Source organism: Mercenaria mercenaria, chromosome 3 (assembly GCF_021730395.1).
Source record: "Mercenaria mercenaria strain notata chromosome 3, MADL_Memer_1, whole genome shotgun sequence".
NCBI classification, from domain to species: Eukaryota; Metazoa; Mollusca; class Bivalvia; order Venerida; family Veneridae; genus Mercenaria; species Mercenaria mercenaria.
Window position 1 is genome coordinate 22,756,599 of NC_069363.1, and position 24,774 is coordinate 22,781,372.

General features: G+C 34.4%; 1 protein-coding gene across 1 annotated transcript in view; it reads right to left on the bottom strand.

The window, feature by feature from the left end:
• Positions 1 to 1,309: 1,309 nt before the first annotated feature.
• LOC123525282 (dystrobrevin beta-like) overlaps positions 1,310 to 24,774 on the bottom strand; it is a 157,323-nt gene continuing 133,858 nt past the window's right edge. The window contains exon 17 of the mRNA XM_053539631.1: positions 1,310 to 1,411. Within this exon, the coding sequence (XP_053395606.1) occupies positions 1,310 to 1,411 (102 nt within the window). The remainder of the gene's footprint in view (positions 1,412 to 24,774) is intronic.

Genomic DNA, 24,774 nt, shown 5'->3' on the forward strand with positions numbered 1-24,774 from the left:
TGAAGACAATATGGTATTGAAGACGATACGGTATGGTATTGAAGACAATATGGTATTGAAGACGATATGGTATGGTATTGAAAGCAAAATGGTATTGAAGACGATATGGTATTGAAGACAATATGGTATGGTATTGAAGACAATATGGTATTGAAGACGATATGGTATGGTATTGAAGACGATATGGTATGGTATTGAAGACAATATGGTATTGAAGACGATATGGTATTGAAGACAATATGGTATTGAAGACAATATGGTATTGAAGACGATATGGTATTGAAGAAGACGATATGGTATTGAAGACAATATGGTATTGAAGGAAACCTAAGTGCCTGGCTATCTGAATATTTAACATTAAGAAACCAACAAGTTTTTGTTTATTCTAGGTCTTCGCAAAGCTTATGTTTCCCAAGGCTTGTTGTTAGGCCCTTTAACTTTTTAAATCTATGTAAAAGTTTGCAGAAAATATTGTAAGTGTTACGCGACAGGTCCCTTGCAGTTACTTCCAGATGTTTACTTCCATTAATATCTAATATACCAAAACTACGTTAAATAGCAATCTAAGGCAGATAATTGATTGGGCAAAGTAGTGGTTCGTTAACTTCAATCACCAAAAATGAAGTTGTGTTCTTTATATTAGGATCCTTTAGGAACCAGAATTATATTGTAACGACATAAAATTAGATTAGGTCCAACATCATAAACACTAATAATTAACTTTGAGCCAGGGTGGAAAGTACCATGAACATATAGATAATATTTCTGAATCGACTTCTAAGACTTCTACTTGGTTCAATGAGGGCACTTAATTTAAAAAAAAAATAGTTTTTTTTAAACAAATCTACTTGTCTTACATGAGATGCATCTGTCGTTTGGGATGGCTGCACAAGATATGAGAAAGGCTTCAGTATGAAACTGCAAGATTAGTCACAGGTTTTCTGTCAATCAATGAACTTCTTCTTTAAATATGAGAACAATATAAAAAAAAATCTAGTTACAATGGACACAATGGTTTATTACCAAATTACTTGAATAGAATTTTTCCAAGCATTGTTACAGAAAAATGGTCCGCTCAGAAGACTATATTACCATTGCTAGGAGAACACAGCTATATTAAAATCCATCTTATCCCATCTTCAAATCTTGGATTTAAAATTCGGAATTCACCATTACTAAGTATTTTCAAAAGTATATTAAAGAAAAAACAGCCACCACTGTTTCCTTCTTATCATCTTGTTGGTGAAATGAGCTTTTACCAGAAGAAAATAAAGAACCATTTATTGAAGGGTTTCCTCAATTACATCCCTCATGACTCTAATTCTTCTTTATCCTTTTGGAAACTGGCATCCAACTTCTTCAACCTCTCCCGGCTAGTTTTTTTTTCTTTTCTTATAAGGTCGTAAAACAACTAAAACATAAATGTTGCTCAATTGCATTGTATTTCGCTGCTTTATGTTATGTATGAGCCAATCAATTTTGATATAATTTTCGTTATGGGATGGCATTCATTACTGTTGAAAGAACTAGTTGCCCAATCATATTTGCTTTATTTCTTTGTGCTATGTTTATGCTCTGTTTTGTAATTAATTATATTGTAAATATGTTGAGAGCAAATAAAATATTATTATTAAACTAAACTATTATAAACTTAACGCGCATTGATGGTATACCAAGGGCATGAAGTTTGTTAATGTATAGAACTGGTTATACAAAATAATTGAGAGGACACATTCTATACCAACTGTACGAAAGACCCGTGGTGACATTTCAACTTCATAATTTCACGATTTCCACTTCATGAATTCACGAATTCACGATTTCTGCTTCCTGATTTCACGATTTCCACTTCATGAATTCACGATTTCACGATTTCCACTTCATGAATTCACGAATTCACGATTTCACGAAAAAACTTCACGATTTCTTGATTTCACGATTTCATGATTTCACGATTTCTTTATTTCACGATTTCCACTTCATGAATTCACGATTTCACGATTTCTGCTTCCTGAATCCACTATTTCCACTCCATGAATTCACGATTTCACGATTTCCACTTCATGAATTCACGATTTCACGAAAAAACTTCACGATTTCTTTATTTCACTATTTCCACTTCATGAATAAAAGGTGAAATCGTGAATTCATGAAGTGGAAATCGTGAAATCGTGAATTCATGAAGTGGAAATTGTGAAATCGAGAATTCGTGAAGTGGAAATCGTGAAATCGTGAATTCATGAAGTGGAAATTGTTAAATCGAGAATTCGTGAAGTGGAAATCGTGAAATCGTGAATTCATGAAGTGGAAATCGTGAAATCGTGAATTCATGAAGTGGAAATCGTGAATTCAGGAAGCAGAAATCGTGAAATCGTGAATTCATGAAGTTAATTTAATATCATGCATAAGTTTAAGTCATGCGCATTTGAATGCAAAGAATTTGCAGTTAAATATATAGAAATTTTATCAACATTTATGTATCAAATCTATGCTACATTGTAATGAGTTTGAAAATATAGATGTTCCTTTGCCTAAGTCTAATTGCATTAATAAGCTTAAAGATGCATGTTTAAGCAAATATATTGAGAATTGGGTGAATACTATTAATGCCGAACAAGGAACAAGTGGCATTGGAGGGAATAAGCTTAGGACTTATAAACGTTTAAAAAATGTTTTTGAAATTAGAATTATGTATCTGCAATTTTGCCGTACAAACACAGGCGAGCTCTTGCTAAATTCCGATGTGGTGTGGCTCCTTTACGTTTGGAAACAGGCCGGTATGAAAGGTTACCTGTTCATGATAGAGTCTGTCTATTATGTCTTTCCGGTATAGAAGATGAAAAAACATACCATTTTGTATTGTCCAGCGTATGATAAAATTAAAGATGAATTGTTCAGAAAAGCTATTTCTTAAGAGAACAGTTTCTGTAACTTACCAGATTTTGACAAGTTAAGTTTTATTCTATCTGATCCAAGAATGATACATGTAACAGCAAAATCCTGCTTTCAAATATTAAATAGTAGATATAGGTTAATATACACTCACTAATGATCTTTAATTTTATTAGAACTCTGTGGTAACAATTTTCTATTGTAAAGGCTCTATTTTATCTTTTAGCATGTGTACATTTTAAATAATTATACATGCAGTAGCTGTACAATTAAGATTTCACAGTCTCTAGTAACGTATGGGAGCAGCCATGCATTTTTAGCTCCACTGTTTGGAGAATAAGGGTGCTATTCTACTCGCCCCGGCGTCTGCGTGAACTTTCTTGGTTAAGGTTTTTCGGCAGGGGCTGGGCCCATTATACCTAAGGTCAAGGTCACCGAGTTGTTATACTTGGAATTATTTTCATGTTACTGTCAAATCGCCGAATAGTGGAGCGCGCAGTCTTACGGAAACTGTTGTGTCTTATGCATGGTACTATATGTAAAATATGGAAAAGGCTGTAGTAGACAAGTCTGTTTTAACGAGAGGTTGGTATTAATTAGTTTATAACAGATCTGATATGTTATAATATTTGGTTTTTTTTCTAAAACCATTTCTTATTAGATACACGTTAGTTGTGTTTTGGCTTTCAGTTTTTTAAGGTAACTGTCTATTTTTATGGCAGTTTTTAGGCCATTAAAAGGCCCAGATTAATACCAGCTTCTCGGTTTCTACACATCATATTGTTTTTTCGGCGAACGCCGTCTAAGAACGAATTCGTTACCTATGCCACGTGACTTCAGTTTGCAAGTCAAACTACTTGATAACGCATTATAGATAATTTATCAAAATGGAAGATTTATGTAACACTCTGCCTGATTGGACGAGAGTGTCAATGTCTTTCACTCCGTTGATTGTGCTACGCTGAGTGAAATGTAGACAAAGCGTTTATCCTAAACGGCGCTGTTCACAGTTTTAAAGCTAACTTTGGCTCAGTATATTTAGCAAGAATATTGATATATCTCAAAATGATAAGTAAGTTTAATAAATATGATAAAAACCTGTTCAAATACCAACATATATCAAATTAAAGAAAGAGCTGAATACGGTCTGCGTATCACATGAATAAGGGTGTGATAAGAGTCTTTTATGTAGAGAAGTGCTTTTTAATAGATTTTCCTTGTTACAATTGTCGTCTGTATATGAAAAGGTTTCTTGCTTTTGTGACTTATCCAGATTGCATATTAAAATGAGTACTTGTTTGCTTTGATATATTTGTTATGAATTATTTAACTGATTTATTATATATGAATATTTTTCTTTAGTATGGTATGCAAATATTGAACTCAGTTGAAATCTGTTTTATTATGTATAAGCTATATAATGACTGAATCTCATTACACTGAACTAAAGGTACGCTGCATACAGTTTATCTATGTGATATGACTACGGTCAAACTTTGCTTATGAAACAGAAATATTGAAATATTTACAATTGTATGTTTTGGTTGACCTTCACTTTTTTTAGGTGTGACGTCATTGTCCAAAGATTCATGAATAGCGAATATGCATTTGTTAAAAAGCGGGATCAGTTGGCCTATTTTAGAAATAAATAAAAATAATAAATAAAAAAATCCTTTAATTGATTTTTCCTCATGTATTCTATCAAACTTGATTTGTAGCATCTTTATTAGGCCCGCAGCCAACTTTGTTCAGCTGGGACATTTGACCCCCTTTAGGGGCTGCTAGAGCTAAAACTAGAAATGCCTTTATACAGCGTCTCATGAACAGCTTGGTGGATCTTTGTCATACTTGGTCTGGAGCATCATTATAAGGTCCTCTTCCAAATTTATTTATATAGGAACTTGGGCCCTATTAGGGACCACTATAGCTAAAAGTAGATATGCCTTTCTTCGCATTAACCACAAAAATGTAATGGATTTTTATCAAACTCGATGTGTAACAATATCGTAAGGTCTCCTGCTATTTTGTTACAAATGTGGATAGGGACCAATTTAGCTAAAAATATAAACACGTTTAATGACCTCTTCTCATGAACCGCTTCATGAATCTTCATCAAACTACTGCTGTAATTATTTGTCTAAGGATAAACGAAACAAAATTGCAACCCTACTAAACCTTTGCGAAAAATTAAAAGAGAACCATTTAAATTGTTAAAGTGCGGTGTTTAGTTTTGCAATTTGAAAAATGTTAGATGAAAGATGAATGTTAGATGAAAAATTCATAAACTTCTTTCCTTATTACAATTCGCCGACCATCATTTTTAAAGATATTTCTTGTTTAATCTATCTTAATATAATAATAATAATAATAGTAATGTGATAGAATTTGTGATATCTGTAGTAATTAATTTAGTCTCCTATAATTCTTTAACAGAATGGTCTTGCATATGTTTTTATGTTTTATTACAGTGTCATTGTATGAAGTACATGTATGCAAGAATGAGACTTATATTCTGAAACCTTTACAAAGTTAGTAAAATCAGGTATAAAATGTGTTGACATGTTGCTTGCTTATTACTGTGCTACAATAGAATGTGTAATTAACTGACAGAAGATATTAACACTTAGAGGATTACCTTACATACTGCACAGTACTTGATGTATTGAGGTGAGTTTAGACAACACTTTGTTTCTACAGTGTAAGATAATTATTATTCTATGTTTTAAAACTATACCGAGAACTATGAATAACATTGCAGATAAAGTTGTGAAAACACATTTATTCAGGGAGGGTTGTCATCTTGTAGAATAGCTGTATTATACCAGTATTGTCAGAATAATTTGCCTGAATGTAGGTCACCAGGTCGTGGTGGGTCTTTATTTTAAAATTATCGTACCGTTTCGGAGATATTTTGTTTTGTATCTGGTGCAGTCATATACTAGTACACCAAGCTGCGAAGCTACGTAGCTATGAAAAGCGAAAACAAATCTGAAATATACGGAATTCCGTTAGGGCCATCGCCTTTGTATGTGTTGATCTGAAACGCGATACTCGATAGTACGATGATGAAAACGCGAAATCACGAAACTACGATAACGAAAACGCGACAACACGATGATGATAACGCGATACTACGATAACGAAAACGCGATAATACGATAGTACGATGATGATAATGCGATACACTATCGCGTTTTCACCATCGTACTGTCGCGTTTTCACCATCGTACTGTCGTATTATCGCGTTTTCGTTATCGTAGTATCGTGATTTCGCAATATCATTATCGTAATATCGCGTTATCACCATCGTACTGTCGCGTTATCATTATCGCACCATCGCCTTCCGCTGCGCATGTGCATGCTAAAAATGAGAAGATTAGAAGTTATACTTTTAGAACTACAGCTCCTGCTCTAGCGATAGGGCGATATGCAGATTCGAACGCTGGTGCTAGTGTGTGAAAATCTTGATTTGTATTGATGATCCTCCTATAGCTACAGCTGCTAGTTAGTCAAAAGCAAAAAATAATTAACATTTTTCCATGCTTTTTTAGCTTTCGTCAATTTAAGAGTCATTTACAGAAAATGAATTTAGGGAGACAAAGCGTTTTGGATGTTGAACAGGTTCAGAATGCTGTGCAGATATAATTTTACTGCATTTCTCATTCCTGTAAAATCATAAATAAAATGTCTGAGTAAGGGGGCGTTAACTCACTTTTGGTTGTAAACTGCTTTACTTTTTATTTTATTTTTGCAGAAAATTGCCAGACTTTGATGCATTAAAAGAAACTATGTGCCATGAAAACTGCAAACAATATTCTTCGAATATTTGCGATGCTCCGATTTCAGTGTTGTTATGCGTCTTACGGAATTCAACATCAGTGACCTGAGCTTTACAAGACATGCATTTGCTTTTCAGTGTTGAAATATAAACCATCATATTTGTGAAAATATTCATCATCATATTTGTGAAAATATTCATGTCAGACCAAAATAAAAACAAACAAAAACGCCCTGATCATGGTACAATATAACATTCTTTTTTTTTCTTGTTATCATATACAATATAGAAAACTCAAACCGATTGACCTGCAGAGTTTTTGCCTAAGTACATATTTGGTTTTTGCTGAAAAAAACTTTTTACAACCCATTAGCAAGCAATAGAAATCATTTTTAATTTCAACAGAGCTTAAATAACACGATAAATAGACACCAGAACAGTGGAGAGGAAATTCTTCTGTGCGCATGGGCACCGGAAGGCGATAGTACGATTATGATAACGCGATAGTACGATGGTGATAACGCGACAGTACGATGGTGATAACGCGACAGTACGATGACGATAATGCGACAGTACGATGATGATAACGCGACAGTACGATGGTGATAACGCGATAGTACGATAATGATATTGATAATGAATTGATAATTGATAATGAAATCACGATACTACAATAACGAAAATGCGATAATACGATAGTACGATGGTGAAAACGCGACAGTACGATGATGAAAACGCGATAGTGTATCGCATTATCATCATCGTACTATCGTATTATCGCGTTTTCGTTATCGTAGTATCGCGTTATCATCATCGTGCTGTCGCGTTTTCGTTATCGTGGTTTCGTGATTTCGTGTTTTCATCATCGTACTATCGAGTATCGCGTTTCAGATCAATACATTCAAAGGCGATGGCCCTAACGGAATTCCGTAGAAATATGATATATACTTCGCATGTTTACAGGTGGGAAGTAAATTTAAAAATGGTCAGGCAGTCCTTAAAGACAGGGCTCGTCATTTCAGACCCAAAACAGCAGTGACTTAAAAGAACGTTGCTGCAGCAGTTAGACGTTTGTTTGATGAAGACACCAGGTACACGGTGCCCGATATAGTGTCTTTCTTGGCATGTCAACGGGGAGAACTATGAGATTCTTACCAAGCACTTGTGTTTAAGAAAAGTTTGTGCTCGATGGTTGCCTCACATGTAATTGAGAGCAAATTGCCAATAGGGCCAAATGTGCTAAAGAAACGCCGAAAAAGCTCTTCTTTTAGACGATCGCACAATGTCACGGCTCCTTACAGGATATAAGACCTAGATATACTTTTATTAGCCACAGCGTCACGTTGACAACAGACAGTGGCTGCGAAAAGGTGACCGTAGACCGGTAATTGCAATAAGAACTAAAAGTTCCAAAAAGGTTTTGTATTCCATCTTCTTTAAATCAATGGGTACTGTTGTACAAAGTTCAACACCGTTAGGAATGTCAGTCCCTGGAATGTTTTAAAGAGATGAAGTACTGAAAGCTATTAAACGAAAATACAAAAAAGCACCCTAGGACTGGTCTTCGCGGTCCCCAGTTTATTCATGGCAACACTAAGGCGCACAAAAGTGCCATCGTTCAAAAGGTTCTGAGAGATGAAAAAAGTTCTACAAACCAATCCTTCTAAGGCTGGAAAAAATGCTGGTTGGACGCAAATATTAATCTAATAAAGCACTTTGGAGTAGTGTTTTTCAGTAACTTGAGACCATACCAACAGGACAATACTCTGCAGCGTTAACCTCTTCTCGACTGCGGAAATTTTACAAGAATCGAAATAATTTATAGCAACACCGTGCTTGAACACTATACACTCATGCAATTATACCTCGTACGAAATAGTTTCAATCCGGCTGCGCCCTCGTGTAATTATTACGCCCGACGTATAACCGTCCCTCGTGTATAAATAGTGTTAAAACACGGTTTTGCTATAAATTATTTCTTAATTAAAAATTGTACCGGAATCGTAAAGTCATCTCCTATGAAAACAATACATTAAATATTCGCAAGGATAGTGACAGAACACTTGTTTTGTGTATTAACGACTGCAGATGCCCTTTGGATATGTTGGTGACCGAGACCGAAACAATCCCTCAGGCTTCTGCAGACGTTTATACACAAAAACGTGTATTGTCCCTATATCGTTTATGTTCCCAAAACCTACTGATGAAACATAATTAGTTCAGTTCAATATTGCTGATATTCTTAACTATAATTGCAAGGTTTAAAAAAATCCTTTCTAATATTATACAAGTGTAGGTCTATAACACTTATTTTATCCATAAAAATTACTACAACAACTTTATCTACTTTGTAGATATCTTCTTTATCTCTTTTTATCTAAGACGAATCTTTGTTATACACCATGATAGGATAATCTTTATCCTGTTTGCTTCATTTTTATTAAGAAAACGAAGAAAGTGCATTTCAAACAAATACTATCTACTGCATAGTATAACTAATTCAAAATTACTAGTAAGGCAAAATAAACAAGAACTCACGCTTGGCCACTCCGTGATATCGGAGTATATGCCTCCTGGATAGTTCTCAAATTCCGAAGTCCCGACAGATGTGCTGTCAGCTTTATTTAGTTTACATGTATTTTCGGGTTTATAATAATCGGTACTTTTACAAAGAGACAGATAAAAACATTCACGAACACATTCGTGGTGTCCTTTTACAGTCATTTCTGATATTTTATGTCCGACGAGACGTTTATTCAAGTGTTCCTTTTTTATTTTAAATGCGTTACAAGATTCCGCGTGAACATTTGCAAACATGAAAAACAACACGATCAGGGTCATCTTTCTACAACTCATTTTTATAAAAATGCACATTATCAAAAGAACAAGCTCAGTGACCATCGCTGTAGTTTGAATACCTGTAGCCTGACAGTATCTGTTACTGACAGAATCTGTTAATGATTTCTCTGATATATTTTTAGCATTATCGAACCCCTCCTTCTTCAATCATTTTACACATCGGTCACGTGCAGCAGTTATTATCCAGTATTGTTTTGATATATTACGTCATTGACCTTCAATAGCGCCAAACTGCACCTGGTTAGGAAGCTTCGGCACAGGGGTAAAAAATGGACATATTGCTAAACGGTATTCAAATTTGCTAACTGCTATTTAATATTATCTAGATACATGTATCTCTGGCATTTATTATTTTAAAGTATTACCGTCAGTCTCTACAGAAAAGCCGAGGGTTCAACAAATAAAACATGGGCCAATTATCTAAACTCCTAAATAGTAGCACACATGTTCCTAGAAATAAGGTGTAAATATAAACACAAGGTGTCTGAACTACCTTTATGCATTTGACATGTAAAAAATGACCATTTAATGAAGTTTAAACGGAAGTTGGTAAAGTCCAGATGTCACTGCCATGAAATCCTCTTTAATAGCACAGACACTTTTTACTTGTTTTGTTATGGGCTAAGAGACAAAAGAGGTTTTCAAAGAAAGTTTTGGTGTTCATACACAGGTTCTTCATCAGTTACTTCCCAGGTGGTACATTTCTAAAATGAGCTACATCACATTATGCACATGATCACTTGACAAGAACCATCGAGATGCATTCATCAGTTCCTACGATCGCCTTCAACAAATTAATTTTTAAACAGTTTTAATTTTCTTAACTGTAATCCTAGACTCAAAGCCAGGAAACGGCATCGCCAGACTGTTGTTTTTTTTTTTTTTTTTTTTTTTTTTTTTTTCTTTTTTTTTTCTTGCTCTTGGTTGTTAGACAGGAAACCTACATCATTTATTACAAACATCAGAATATCTTGCTATGAGTTTTATTACTTTTACATACACGTATTCTGTTAAATAGTCTAAATAGTATTTTCGCATTTTCTGTTTGAGTCACTTCTAATACTAACACTTCAAAATTTTTCAATTTTTCTGAATAGAGTGCTATTGCAAATACTAGTACAAAAATTCCACCGAGTCCATAAAATTAAGTTTTAAACCATTATGTTTGTTATCAAAATAAGACTTGATAAATGAAGAAACTTGAAGCTCCCTAGGTGGCAAGGACAAATGTCTTCCCAAAGTTTTTTCCTTAGAATTGTCCTCTATTTAAGAAATAATTAATTGCAAAATCGTGCTTTAACACTATTTATACATTATGGGTGGTTATACGTCGGGCGCAATAATTTCACGAGGGCGAACGACGTATTACCGCCTGAGTGTATAAATAGTGTTCAAACACGGTTTTGCTATAAATTATTTCGATTCTAATATGTCTTCTATTGTACAATTTAGATCATATATCATAGAACTGTTTCTTCGCGCATGCATGGCGTCAAATGGTCGGTCGTCACGCTCCTTTTTTATACACGCCAGGTCCGGAAATGGTAATACGTCCTGCGGCGAATGATGGCGAATTATTCTGCAAAGCGAATAACCAATTTAGCATGTGTGTAAATTAATCAAGACAGTTGTGCAGTGTGACATTTCGTCCTAAACAGTAATGTGGTTTCAATTAAAAATCGCAATAACTTCTTCGTTTTTGAATAAAAACTCATCATTTGACCACTCATTTTCTTAGTTCGGACATTTTCAACACAATGGTGATGGTTTCAATGCAAAATTTCTTATGACAACGATATCGATCATAAGGTCACATGATCAACTGACCGTATATCACTGGTCACGTGTCAACTGACGGTATATCAAGAAAGATATACGGCACCCTGATATCGGGTAGAAAATACTGCAAGTGACAGGATATTAGAATTAGAAATATACCATTTTCATTGAATCTGGAAGTGTGCCAGCCACGAAATTCGTTTTTCTTGCATACCAGACTGTGATTTCTGGTGATTTCACCGGTGCTGGATAAAAACTCCATCTTACACCCCGGGGTGTTAGATGACTCTCGTGCTCTAAATTACGTAGAACGAACTACATCTGTATAGTAGAATTGTGTAGTAATAATTTTGTTACACGTAAAACAGGATAAAATCAAATACCTTGATAGTTTCTCTTTGTTCCTTATAACATATTTCTCGATTCAAAAAACATAATTTTACGGAAAAAAGCATTACGTTTCACTAAACATTACGTTTCACTGCAGATGATAAAATAAAACCGGAACTATTACGTTGTTTTCGTCTTTGTAACGTCATGGCGTACTTCCTGTTTACGGATGTAAAGTTCACGCGCTTTGTTAATACGCTACTATAAGAAAAGCACATTAAATCATTTGTTTGAATATATTTTTACCATTTTTTGTTGAATAGATTCAATCACTGATGGTAGATGCAGATGGAAATATCCGGCTCTGGGGTAACTTTTGAAGCGGTAACCGTCAAAAACAGTTACCCTCGAGCCGGAAATTCCCATCTGCACCTGCCATAAGTGAAAAAAATCTTATATTCTTTAAGACAGCACTTTAGTTCCGGAACTGAAAGCACGACCATATATTAGAAACAGGGTTTGGTGAATGTTTTTCAACCATTTATATTCGATTTGCAGATTAAATTCTTCGAAGTAAGTTACAGATACATGGAATATGATAGACAATGTTATGACATTGTAACAGTGTTATGACATTGTAACAAGTGAATTTTCCAAAGGGAAAAGCGTTTGATCGTGTTATGTGATGCAACTGAAGATCCAATAGACGCAGTCACGTACAAAGAACGCAGTTTTCTCATGCAAAATTCAATCAGTAATGCATGATTAAACTTATAAATTATGGAAATATACATAAAATTGACAAAGCAAAACCAGGAAAAAGACGAAACAAATAACGGAACACATTGGGGAACCATTTTGAAACACACAATTGGCCGGTTAGTGTTGTATCCAGCGATACTCTTACTCCCCTAACATGTTTCAAAGTTATAGGACAGTATAGATCAAAGTTATCATCGGCAAATGCAACACAGAAGGCTTTTTTATGTTAAACACAAATGAGCTCGTGTAAGTTTAGGTAAAAGAAAAAAAAACAAGGATAGATATCCGACAGGGAATGCCACGGTCCAGATACGCAGACTCCCCAAATCGCAACTCAGAGCGAGCAGGTATGCACACACGCACACGCACACACACACACGCGCGCGCGGCACGCACGCACGAGGACAAAACGAACAAATAAAGAAACACAGTGGGGCACCGCCTTTGAACGGTGTGTGGCAAAGACACCACTGGGAAGCTTAAACCGGTTTATGGTGTGCACCTAACCTCACTCTTACCACTGTCATGGACAGTGTACATAAAAGTAATCCCCGCCAGGTGAATCTCTAACACGTGCAATGGCAACAGAAGGCATAACATGTAAAACACAAAAAATGCTCTTGTGTAATCATATGAATAGCAAACCTTAAGAACCAAAAACGCATGTACTCATTGTCTTTGCAGAAGACAGAGCATCAAAAGAAACACCCTTAATGGCCCGACGAAACTGGCCTTAAGACAGAAATCAAAACAGTTCAGTCATGGTGGGATATAAAAACTACTTATCACAGAGTCATCCCCTTCTTCCATTAGACACAATCAACGAGTTGAACACTTAAAACATGCTGTTTGACTCAAAACAGTTGGGTCGTAACCTCTTTTAATAAAACGTTTTATAATTTTACCAAATACAGTTGGAAAATTACCATGACCCAAAATCTTACGAAAATTGTAAACCACATCCCACAAAAATCGGGTTTTGAAATACCATCCTGCAGAAGTATCTTTAAATTACTACTGAATTGAATTTTAAAACCAAATCTGAATTACGATAATAAAATTTAGCAAAATATTCACGCAATTTGTAAAAACGGAAGCCTTGCTGAAGACGTTTATTTGTAATGTATTTGTTGTAAAGTTGGACTTTTACAACATAATGTGACATAATACATAGTTTCAGTATTGCATAATATCATCAAACAGTCTAATATTTTATCATAAATGTTTGTATTTACAAATAGTATGGTATTTTAAGATTTGAAAGCATAGACATTTAGCTAGTCTATTAAGGGCATTCAGCTAGTCTATTAAAGACTGCTGATTTATCTATGTAGATCATTCTCCATGCACATTTTAGTTTAGTATATTCATTTGACACTTTATTATTGCTTATATACTTCATAGTCATCAGTACTTTCAGTTTATCTTTATTGCAACAAACTGCATTTGATATCATTACATATTTTCATTTTGTATTTTCATCAGCTATTTTTAGTAAGACCAGTTATGAAAGAACTGTGAGCTATTTTTAGATTATAGACAAAGAGTTTACATAAGCATTGCCAAGGCCATAGCTGATTTGTAAGATAAATGTTGAATGGCTTATCAGAAAGATGCTGACCAATCAGAATGTACTTTACATCCTTCATGGTTGAATGCATTCTGGAAGAGTTTACCTCAGTAGAATTTCAGAGCCATTTGTTCACTCTTTAAAGAATTTTTGGACTGACAACATCTAAAAAGCTCTTTTAGGGTTTAGTAATTAATAATTGATTAATTTTGTATTTATTTTTGGCTATTTATTTAACCTAAGAGTTTTATTAAATTCATTGTAACTTTTCTCTAAGTAAGTAAGTAATTTCCTTTGATAAGTAACTTAAATTCTATTGTTTTTACAGCAATTAGTTTTAGATTTTCATCTTTAAATACTTCAGTAAATATTTATAATTAATTTATATTGCTGTTAATTTTACACAGAGTCATACAAGTATAGAGTCACAAAAATACATTTAGATACTTTAATTATACCATTTATTTAGATTATTATTTACTTTTTGGCAGAACTTAAAACTTTATTCTTTTTATTCATTAAGCTGATTTGTCATCTTTATCAGTATTTTTGGCATTTTTCTAATATGCATATTTAGATCTTTTTGTAAAATATTAGTTTAGAAAGTAAAGTAAAAATTTGGTTGGTTTTCAAATTTATTCAGCATTTGTGTTTTTATTTTCCCTTTCAAAGTTAAGGGTGGTGTCATCCTGACGTGTCAGTTATTCTGACGTAATAATTTACTACTGGTAAACAACTAGTTTAGACCACTGCTTCCACGCCAACTATTAAACGAACATATGGCTGTTCCACAAGACAGCGTTAAGTAAACAAAATTTATATTCCCCACAACATATTGATTACGTTCATTGAAATCCTGAACATGACTACACGCTCTGGCAAACCGAATTAACTGAGAAATATATGTTCCATAAGATGTAGTCTGAGGTACATGGGGAAATTTACAATACTAAAATTAAGCATACCGTAAACGTATGTCATGCATCTATGCCTTTGAAATGGCCTGACGAAACATACCAAATTATTAAGTCTCAGTACCTTTAACAACTGCCAATCGTGGAGTTTCAGATCTGCTTCACAGATACAATCAAAGACGAAAGGGTTGATCATCACTCATGCTCTGTGTCACAAAACAGCTAAGTCGTAACCAATCTTAACCTTTAGCATGCTAGATAAATTGTTGTCTGCCGGAAATGTCGTCTGCTAAAATTGTAAAGTTCATTCAATTTGCTCCAAAATTGGAAAAAATATTGTCACAGTAGCAAACAGCTTGGAACCTGATCAGACGCCGATTTAATCGGCGTCTGATCTGGTTCTAAGCTGTTTGCAAAGGCTGTTAAATTCACCTGCAGCAGGCTAAGGGTTAATTTAACGTTTAACAACTTTACAAAAAATACAAAACGAAAATTGCCATAACCCGAAATCGCAGAAGTGCATAAACAACAACCCCATACAAAAATGAAGTTTCGGCATTCGTTGGGAGGCAACTGCCTTTAAAATTACTAATCAATTCAAAATTTAAGACCAAATCCGATTAGCTCCAACATAATTTGGTTGGGACGTTGAATTCCTTCATATCCTTATGACAAAAGACCACAAAAGAAACTGAATTTGCAATGAAGTATTTAATACATTATGTTATCATCTCCAAGTATTTTTTTCAACATCAAGCCGAAAGTAGGAAATATATGCTCAAGACTCAAACGGCAGTATTTGACCGTGACTCTATTGAGAGTCCACATATATGCGAAAATTAAAAACACAACAAAATTTAAAACAACGATTTCAAGTTCATTTCAACTCTCCCTGTAGCACTATATGCTTTGAAAATATTCTGCGCGTTGCCTAAATGTATATGTCTCTTATTCTGCAGTTTAGACGGAGTCATGAATTCCAAAACTAGTTAACTTTTTACTATTTCTGACTGCTCCGAATGAATGTGGGAGACATTTGTGTACAAAGTCGTTTTCATTTGTTTCCTAATCGGCCCGGTTTTGTATTCATGGCAATGCATGATATCGCGTGCACTAAGACGCGGTCAAGCCCTGATAACACGACTGTAAAAAATGTTGACTGGGCAATAGATACTGTTTCTACTGAAGCTTAAAATTTCCAAATCGTTATTAAAGGCGTATGCTAGAATTCCCTGTATATGAGATGGGCGAAAATGTTCCCAATAACAGAATTTCTTTAAACTTTGGATATTGAAGGACAATCATCTAAGAAACAAACAAATGCAATAAAAATCATAGGTCACCGGATTCGAAAAAGAGTTATCTGCCCTTGAAAACGTCATTTTTGGGGGAAATGCCGTTTTCAAGGGCAGATAACTCTTTTTCGATACCGGTGACCTATGATTTTTATTGCATTTTTTTGTTTCTTAGATGATTGTCCTTCAATATCCAAAGTTTGAAGAAATTCTGTTATTGGGAAAATTTTCGCACCAAATTTTAGCATACGTCCTTAAACATAAATACCTTATAGGTATCTAAAGGATGTGAGGACAATATCATGCTTTAAATTATCACAACATACAATTGTGTTAGTTTGACTGATATCACAAAACTCCCCCAAGAAAACCTCAAACAAACAAGCAAAAACAATATGGCCACCTGATCTATATTCAATACACTTTTAAAACCTGTTCTCCTTACGAGGAGGAAGGGTGGCGAATAATTATAGTTAGTACATTATTTCGAAACAGGGGTCAGGGCTAGTGAAGACAGCCGATCATCCGTTGTATAGTAGTGGGATAATCTTCTCTTACAAGTTTCTGAGCTGTCACACAATGTAACTGAAATTGGCACAATGCGTATTATTATATTCAGGTAGATAACCCAGCCGAACTACTTTGGTGCATCTTCACGTCTGTCAGACAAAATGCATCCATATGATTCAAATTGCTTGGGAAAATTATTGGCCATTCCCTTCCTTTCTGCTACAGACAACGCGAAGACATGTCATTGGACTGCCATGGCTCGGTGCGAATTTCTATATTTCCTCCGTTGGCCTGTACTATTTTGTTCTATGTTTAAACATGGACCCCAGTTTAGCCTTCGGTGGTTTTTGTAAAGTAATACATGTTTTGCATGTAAAATGTTCTAAAACTATTTGCATAGGTAACCATGTACATACATGCATGTTGACGAGCGGAACAAGCAGAATAAAATTTGGACACTTTGTCGAAAAAAAGATGCGTATGCACCAGTCGCGCCAATGCCACTGACTACACCTTTGACATGTCAACATGGGTACTGGTGCACACAAGTTTTTTGATATATTCAAGTAACATTTTGACTTGTCATACACTTTCTTTTTAGTCCCTTACCGGTGGAACACCAGAGGGTACTATAGGAATGCCCTCCGTCCGTCCGTCCGTCTGTCGGAACGCAAGTCTGGAACCTGCGGTAATTCAAAAAGTATTCAAGCTAAGTTAATCAAACTTGGCATGTAAATAAAAGTCAATATGAATATTAGGCATGTATAGGTCAAAGGTCAAGGTCACTATTGAAGGTCAAGTTAAAATTGTTTCTGCTCCGTAACTTTTATATGCATTGGTGGATTATCTTAGTTCTACAACAAACGTTCCCCATGAAGAGACAATGTGTCAACGCATGATCTATGCTTGTCGGTTAAAGGTCAAGGTCACTGTTCAGGGTCAAGTAAAATTTTGTCTCTGCTTTATTAGTTTTAATTGCATTAGATTTTTAGTACTAAACAGAAATGTTCCCTATGATTGGACTATGTGTTGTGCACATGACCCATGGTTGCGGTCAAAGGTCAAGGTCACTATTGAAGGTCAAGTAAAATTATTTTTCACCGATAGGGGACTTCTGTATGGCTACTGCAATACTCGGTCAGATGTTAATCCTGTTTTATTCTGTAAAGGGTGTAGTAAAGTGAAAAATCAAAATGAGCTTAAACCTCTGTCAAAGTCATACACCTGTATCTTCTCTAAATAAATGTTTGGAAAAGAAAATGATCGTTTTTTTTTCAATTTGAAATTCTAATATGACTAGTAATGCTTATTAACTAAACAATCACAACGATATTATGTTGAAATCACGTCGACGTGATATTAATTAGCGCCGTGTTTTTGCATCGAGAAATAACGCTTTCAAATTTGATCAAATTCTCATGTGTTTCCATAACATATAGTCTGTCAGTACGAACATATAGTCTGTCAGTAATTAAGTTTCAAAGCATTCTTAAGAAATACAGCATTGATTTCCAGATATCTAAAAAAAAGTCTTCTTTTATTTGTTTTCGAACGATCAGGAGGACAGTGCCTTTAAAATTTGTTTTGCAGTTAAAGGGTATTCATTGTGACTTAAGGACGTATGCTAGAATTTGGTGCGAAAATTTTCCCAGTAACAGAATTTCTTCAAACTTTGGATATTGAAGGACAATCATCTAAGAAACAAAAAAAAATGCAATAAAAATCATAGGTCACCGGTATCGAAAAAGAGTTATCTGCCCTTGAAAACGGCATTTCCCTCAAAAATGACGTTTTCAAGGGCAGATAACTCTTTTACGAATCCGGTGACCTATTATTTTTATTGCATTTTTTTTGTTTCTTAGATGATTGTCCTTCTATATCCGAAGTTTAAAGAAATTCTGTTATTGGGAAAATTTTCGCCCATCTCATATACAGGGAATTCTAGCGTACGCCTTTAATATACCCAATCCAAGTTTAGGTCTTTTTTCAAGTTTTCTGTTTAACCCTCCCGTGCCTAAACCTCTTTTGAACCTCAAAAAATATGAAAATGATATACGAGTATTTGGTAATTAGCAGTATTTCTTTAGAGAAATGGAGAAATATTACATTATAAATATGTCCCATAATAGTGATTTTGGAGAATGGAACATATATAACACATTGGACATTGCACGAGAATGTAGCATATATGTTGCATTAACATTTTTTTTTTTAAATAAAATGTAAAAAGCAAAGGTAATTGTAGAATATAGTATATAAGATATATAAGACCTTATTGATAACCATAAATTTAATATACATGTAATACGCCATAGTAAACCAAAGTAATTTGCCTATGTACATATGAAATAGCCAAATGCAAGTCTTTCTGATTAAATTTTTAAACAAGTTCTAAACAGTTTGACCTAAATTACAGTTCTTTATGTTGAGCACAGTAATATACTTCTTTAAGCAAAATGGTAAAAAATAAGTAAAAGAAATGTTTTTAATGTTCATATATATTTATAATTATCTTATTGATACCTAAAAGATAAATGAACCAAAAGGGGCAAAGCCAGCCAAAACTGAATGTTGATTTGGAAAACTTTTGGGGGGGGGGGGTGGGGGGCTCGGAGGGGTTCGGGGGCATGCTCCCAAACAAAACTAGACATGTGTAAAAGAAGAACTTATTACATTTTTCAGGAAGAACATATATCGAACTATTCCGTTTTGGGCGAATAATCACCTATAGCGTCTGTCTATAATAAATCGCTATCCATTGTATAACAACAACTTGATAAATAGTAAAACGTGAATTTCACTAATTATAGCAGGAATGTTTAGCTGCAATTTTGAGAGTTGATGTTGTTTTATAAATAAATACAGGTGCGTGTAAAATAATCAAGAAAGAAGGTAAAATAGCGTAGTTTTCGCAGCGAATTCGCTTGCTGCTGCGGTGCCGTATGTGTTGCGGTCTTTAGGTTATAACATACTAAATAGTTATTGTTCTTTATTCTATATAAAATTGACCTATTTCCAATGGCCGCAGCACACATCAGGACCCATTTTAAATGTCTGTAACCTACATTTTCTTAAAGAGTTTTGTCAATGCTAAATAAAATTCAAAAGAAAAGTTGGGGTCATGTTTGATGCAAGAAAAATAGTTTCAGTCAAACACACAAACTGCAAAATCAGCTAAAAATGAGACCCCAAATAACACTGGTGGTGTACGATCTAAGTTTCTATGAAAAACTTTGTCATGTTGTTATTTCATTAGGAAAATGCTACCTACATGTCAAGCATAGATCTGTCATGTGATTTTAGCAAAAAAATTGCAAAGAAAATAAGGAAAATAGCTCTACAGAGCAAAAAAAATACTGAGAACTATTTGTATCCGCCATTTTTTTTTTTCGCGCCATTTTTCTATTTAGTGTCTGTATGCCTATAAGAAAAACTTTTTTCTCTGACACTGTGCCAGTTTCATTTGAAATCTACAAGAAGCCTAAATACATGAAATACAAGGTTTTAGCTTGATATCAACAGTTTCTAAGGCTTTATGGCATTTTCAGTACCATAGGACAAAGCATCAGATTTTGTCAAAAATAGCTGTCGCGACATAATTTTGAAGCAGTTACCCTAAATGCAGCCTTGTTTTGCCGTTTTAACATTTTCTACCCTGATCTGCATACAAAGTACACATTTAAACTGTTAAATATGTTCACTTTACCTCTGATGGCCAGAAATTAGCAATCAGTAGGCTATAAATAGGCAGTTTTTGAAAAAAATGCACTCAAAACAGTGAAAATGTGATATTTTTTGGTTTTATCCTCATTTTCAACAAAATTGCAATAATTTTGTTATTTTCTATCAAATTCTAATCAAAGTAGCCCATTTCCACCATCATCTGGCCGGATTTCAATTTTTACCAATGTCATCTTATAGTACACTGTTTGGTGATGTTTGATGTTTCTTTGACTCTATGTTTCATTTACACATGGTTTCTGAAGATATTTAATTGCACCAAATTATAGCTAGGCATGCCCCTTTAACATTTAACAGTTTACAGTCGATACTTTACAAAGTCTATAGAAAATGCTATTTTAAAACTGCCAGTGTGTCATAGTTTCTCTTTCGATTTTCTAAAGATATTATATAAATATTGCATTCCTGAGAAGGTGATATGAAAAATGTTCACCGCGAGATATATGAATATCGACCGAGGCGTCAGGCGAGGTCTATATTCATATTTCGAGGGGTGAACATTTTTCATATCACCCTCTCTGGAATGCAATAATTATTTTATTATACGAAATCTTATAAAGGTCAAAACATTTACTGGAAAATCAACATAATTATTTTAATTAACATTAACAAATAATTACAAACAAAATAATGAAGACAGAATTAAAGAGTCTTTACTTGTGGCGACCTTGATGTGTAATAAGACTTTTGTTTGATAGATTTAGCCGAGACGTTTACATATCGCTGATATATATTTATTCAAATCTTTCAACATTGCGTTAATCAGTAACATTCGAAAAACGGTGATAACTTTCTTTTTTCTAAACAAAACATATAAGTGTGAGCACTCATTTTCTTAGTTAGACCATTTCCAATCTCATGGTGGTAGTTTCCATTCAATATTGGAGTAAAAGTTGTTTTCGAAATATTTGGCCCGTACAGTAAATCTTTAAAAAAAAGAAAATTCGACCGGGTTCACACATACAAGAGCATTAGAAAAGGGTAATTTAATCCTTACGTATAATTATATAAGCGCCTCGTCTGAAAATTTATCGACTCAGTATTTTAATCAATGCGAAAGTATAAATCTCTCGACGGGAGATATGAAAAAATAATATGGATCATATCACATGCGCAGAAATTGAAAATAACGATTTTGCGCATGAGTTATAAAATTACTGGTGAATATGATATATTATTCAAGTTAAACTAATGGAAAATTTGCATTGGACATTTATGTGAGGTATAATAAACACCATTAGAAAGCTTGCCATCTGACCTTTCCAAAGATGCATAATTTAATATATTTTCTTTAGTATGTGCATTGAAACGATTGTTAAACCTGACAAGGAACTTTTACGTAGAAATTATGTAGAGAGATAAGCGGTCGGGAAACGGTTATAAGTATAATCTAAATAAAAACAAAAACGGTGGCAGCCGTATGTTTTTACTAATGATCTGAATTCACACAAAGGTCATTAATAGATATTGATAAGATGACCGAGAAAAGATGTTGATCGCTCGAGATAATATGTTGATCGCTCAAGATAATATGTTGATCGCTCGAGATAAGATGTTGATCGCTCGAGATAATATGTTGATCGCTTAAGATAATATGTTGATCGCTCGAGATAAGATGTTGATCGCTCGAGATAATATGTTGATCGCTCAAGATAAGATGTCGTGCGCACGAGATAAGATGTTGATCGCTCAAGGTAATATGTTGATCGCTCAAGATAAGATGTTGATCGCTCGAGATAGGATGTTGATCGCTCGAGATAAGATGTCGTGCGCTCGAAATAAGATGTTGATTGCTCAAGATAATATGTTGATCGCTCAAGATAAGATGTCGTGCGCACGAGATAAGATGTTGATCGCTCAAGATAATATGTTGATCGCTCGAGATAAGATGTTGTTCGCTCAAGATAAGATGTCGTGCGCACGAAATAAGATGTTGATCGCTGAAGATATTATGTTGATCGCTCAAGATAAGATGTTGATCGCTCAAGATAATATGTTGATCGCTCAAGATAACATGTTGATCGCTCGAGATAAGATGTTGATCGCTCAAGATAAGATGTCGTGCGCACGAAATAAGATGTTGATCGCTGAAGATATTATGTTGATCGCTGAAGATAAGATGTTGATCGCTCAAGATAATATGTTGATCGCTCGAAATAAGATGTTGATCGCTCAAGATAAGATGTCGTGCGCACGAGATAAGATGTTGATCGCTTAAAATAATTTAATCCTAAAAAAATAATTGCATGTCCTAAACATACCACCGTAGGTCGGTATACACGTAAATAATAAATCAAAGCAGTGCGGAAATAGAACGGCGGGTTAATCTGCTTCATCAGTGAAAACTGTCATTATTGATATTCTTGCAGTCTCCAGAATACGGCACTTGTAATAGGTTTCACCGCCTAAAACTTAAATTGTAGAACAACTCTGGATCATTTTGATATACACTCCCAACTTTTGGATTTATTTTGATCATGTGAACATTATGAGCATGCCCTGCATGGCTTCTGGAACTGTGTGGCTTACTACTGGCTGATGTAAATGCAAGCAAAAATGTCTGATAAATATCACCCATATATTTGAATAAAAATTGTTTTTAGGTAAAATAAAGGTAATAACTGTCTAAACCTAATACAAGGTACAAGCAGTATGATGGGTAGAGAAAGGGAGAAGAAGCAAAATATTGTATAACTAGAAGACAGTGGGTCTGTTTCCTGCTCTCTCCTGGTCTTCAGTTTAATATAATACTACTGATACCAGATTTGCGAGCATAGCGAGCAGAAATTTCTTTTAAAATGCTCTGAGATATGAATTCTAGGCTTTAGGAAATGTATGATTGCAGATTTTAGGAACCGTAGTGCGTTAGGTGCACCCACGGATCAGATAGTGCATACACATTATTGTATATGTATGTATACCAGCGTGTAAGAGGGTTGGGGAGACTATTCGAGGGGGAACTCCATCCTGCAATATTTTGGTATTTAAAACACTAAATCCAGCATTTTGCCGAGTTTTAAGAGAAAGTCATTTCTGTCATTAACTGAAGTTTCACAAGTGTTTTACTTTTCACCTAAAGAAAGGTTTGCACTTTGAATGAAATGTTTATTATATTTATTTAAGTTAAAAAAGTTAAAAAAATTATAAATATTGTTATTCGCAGTCTTCGGTCTATGTGTTTGAGAGCTGTTCTCAATAAAATGGTTACCTTATTTTGAGAAAGTGTTGCAATATCTCTGTATGAGGGGGATAGGAGGTCTTCTGTAGTAAGATTTTGCAATTTGTGCATGCCAAATCCTGAATTCCATGAGGATTTCAACACTGAAAATTATGGTTGTTGATAACTCTCGGTTTAAGTTATATAGTGTCAACAAGCTTTGGAAGACTGATGGTATTTTGAAAAGAAATCTTTATTAGGGTGTAAGATCCTTGTAGAAAGTGGTACCATAGATGATTTTGAATATTTCAACAGCCAAATGCAGAAATTTAGTGAGTTTTTAGGATAAAATTATCTTACAAATAAGGAAATATATATAAACTCAAAAAGATGGTTCTCCTCTCCCCTGCCTCCCTGCTGTTAAACCTATGTGTACAGTATAGATTACTGTTTATATACTGAAATTATCAGTATAAAATATAGCAGTCAAAATTACACCACACAGCTTAAATACTTTCAAATCAATCTCGCACTCTTCTTCAACAAGGTTCGATATTTCCTTAAAACGTTGTTGGAAATGCTCCTCGTCCTTAACAAATAAGAAAAAAAATTATGATATGTTATAGATACTAACTTTATTATGCAATTATGTAAATTATAAAATATTAAATCTAACAGCAATTTCAAAGCAAAGGATATATGGCTTTCCTAGTAATGGAAATGTCTTCTTTTTTTTTAAATCAGACTTGGAGCCAGATTGTTTTAGTGATTTTGGGCGTCAGAAGCCAGAATATCTATTTCTAGCAAACCCAAAGTATGGATTTCTTTCAAAAACCCTATGACAATTTGTCTTTTTCCAAGTAATAACATATATGCAACAGAAGATAAATCGGCCAATGTAGCATATATGCATCACACGAACTATTTCTGTGTAAACAAGCATGTAAGATTAAGGTTGTTTCTAAATATAAAATCCTATGCTGGGAACACACAACTGAAATTAACGAAATAGAATATTTTATGAATTACATAATTTTGTGTACATATACGCTACACGGGGCTCTAAAGGGCTAAAACAGTATGGGTTTTATGTGCTCTCGACAACAGCATTCCTGGTAGAAGGAGCAAATCCAGACAAATACATTTGGACAGTAGAGGGAAAATGGTAACTACAGCCGATATTGCAG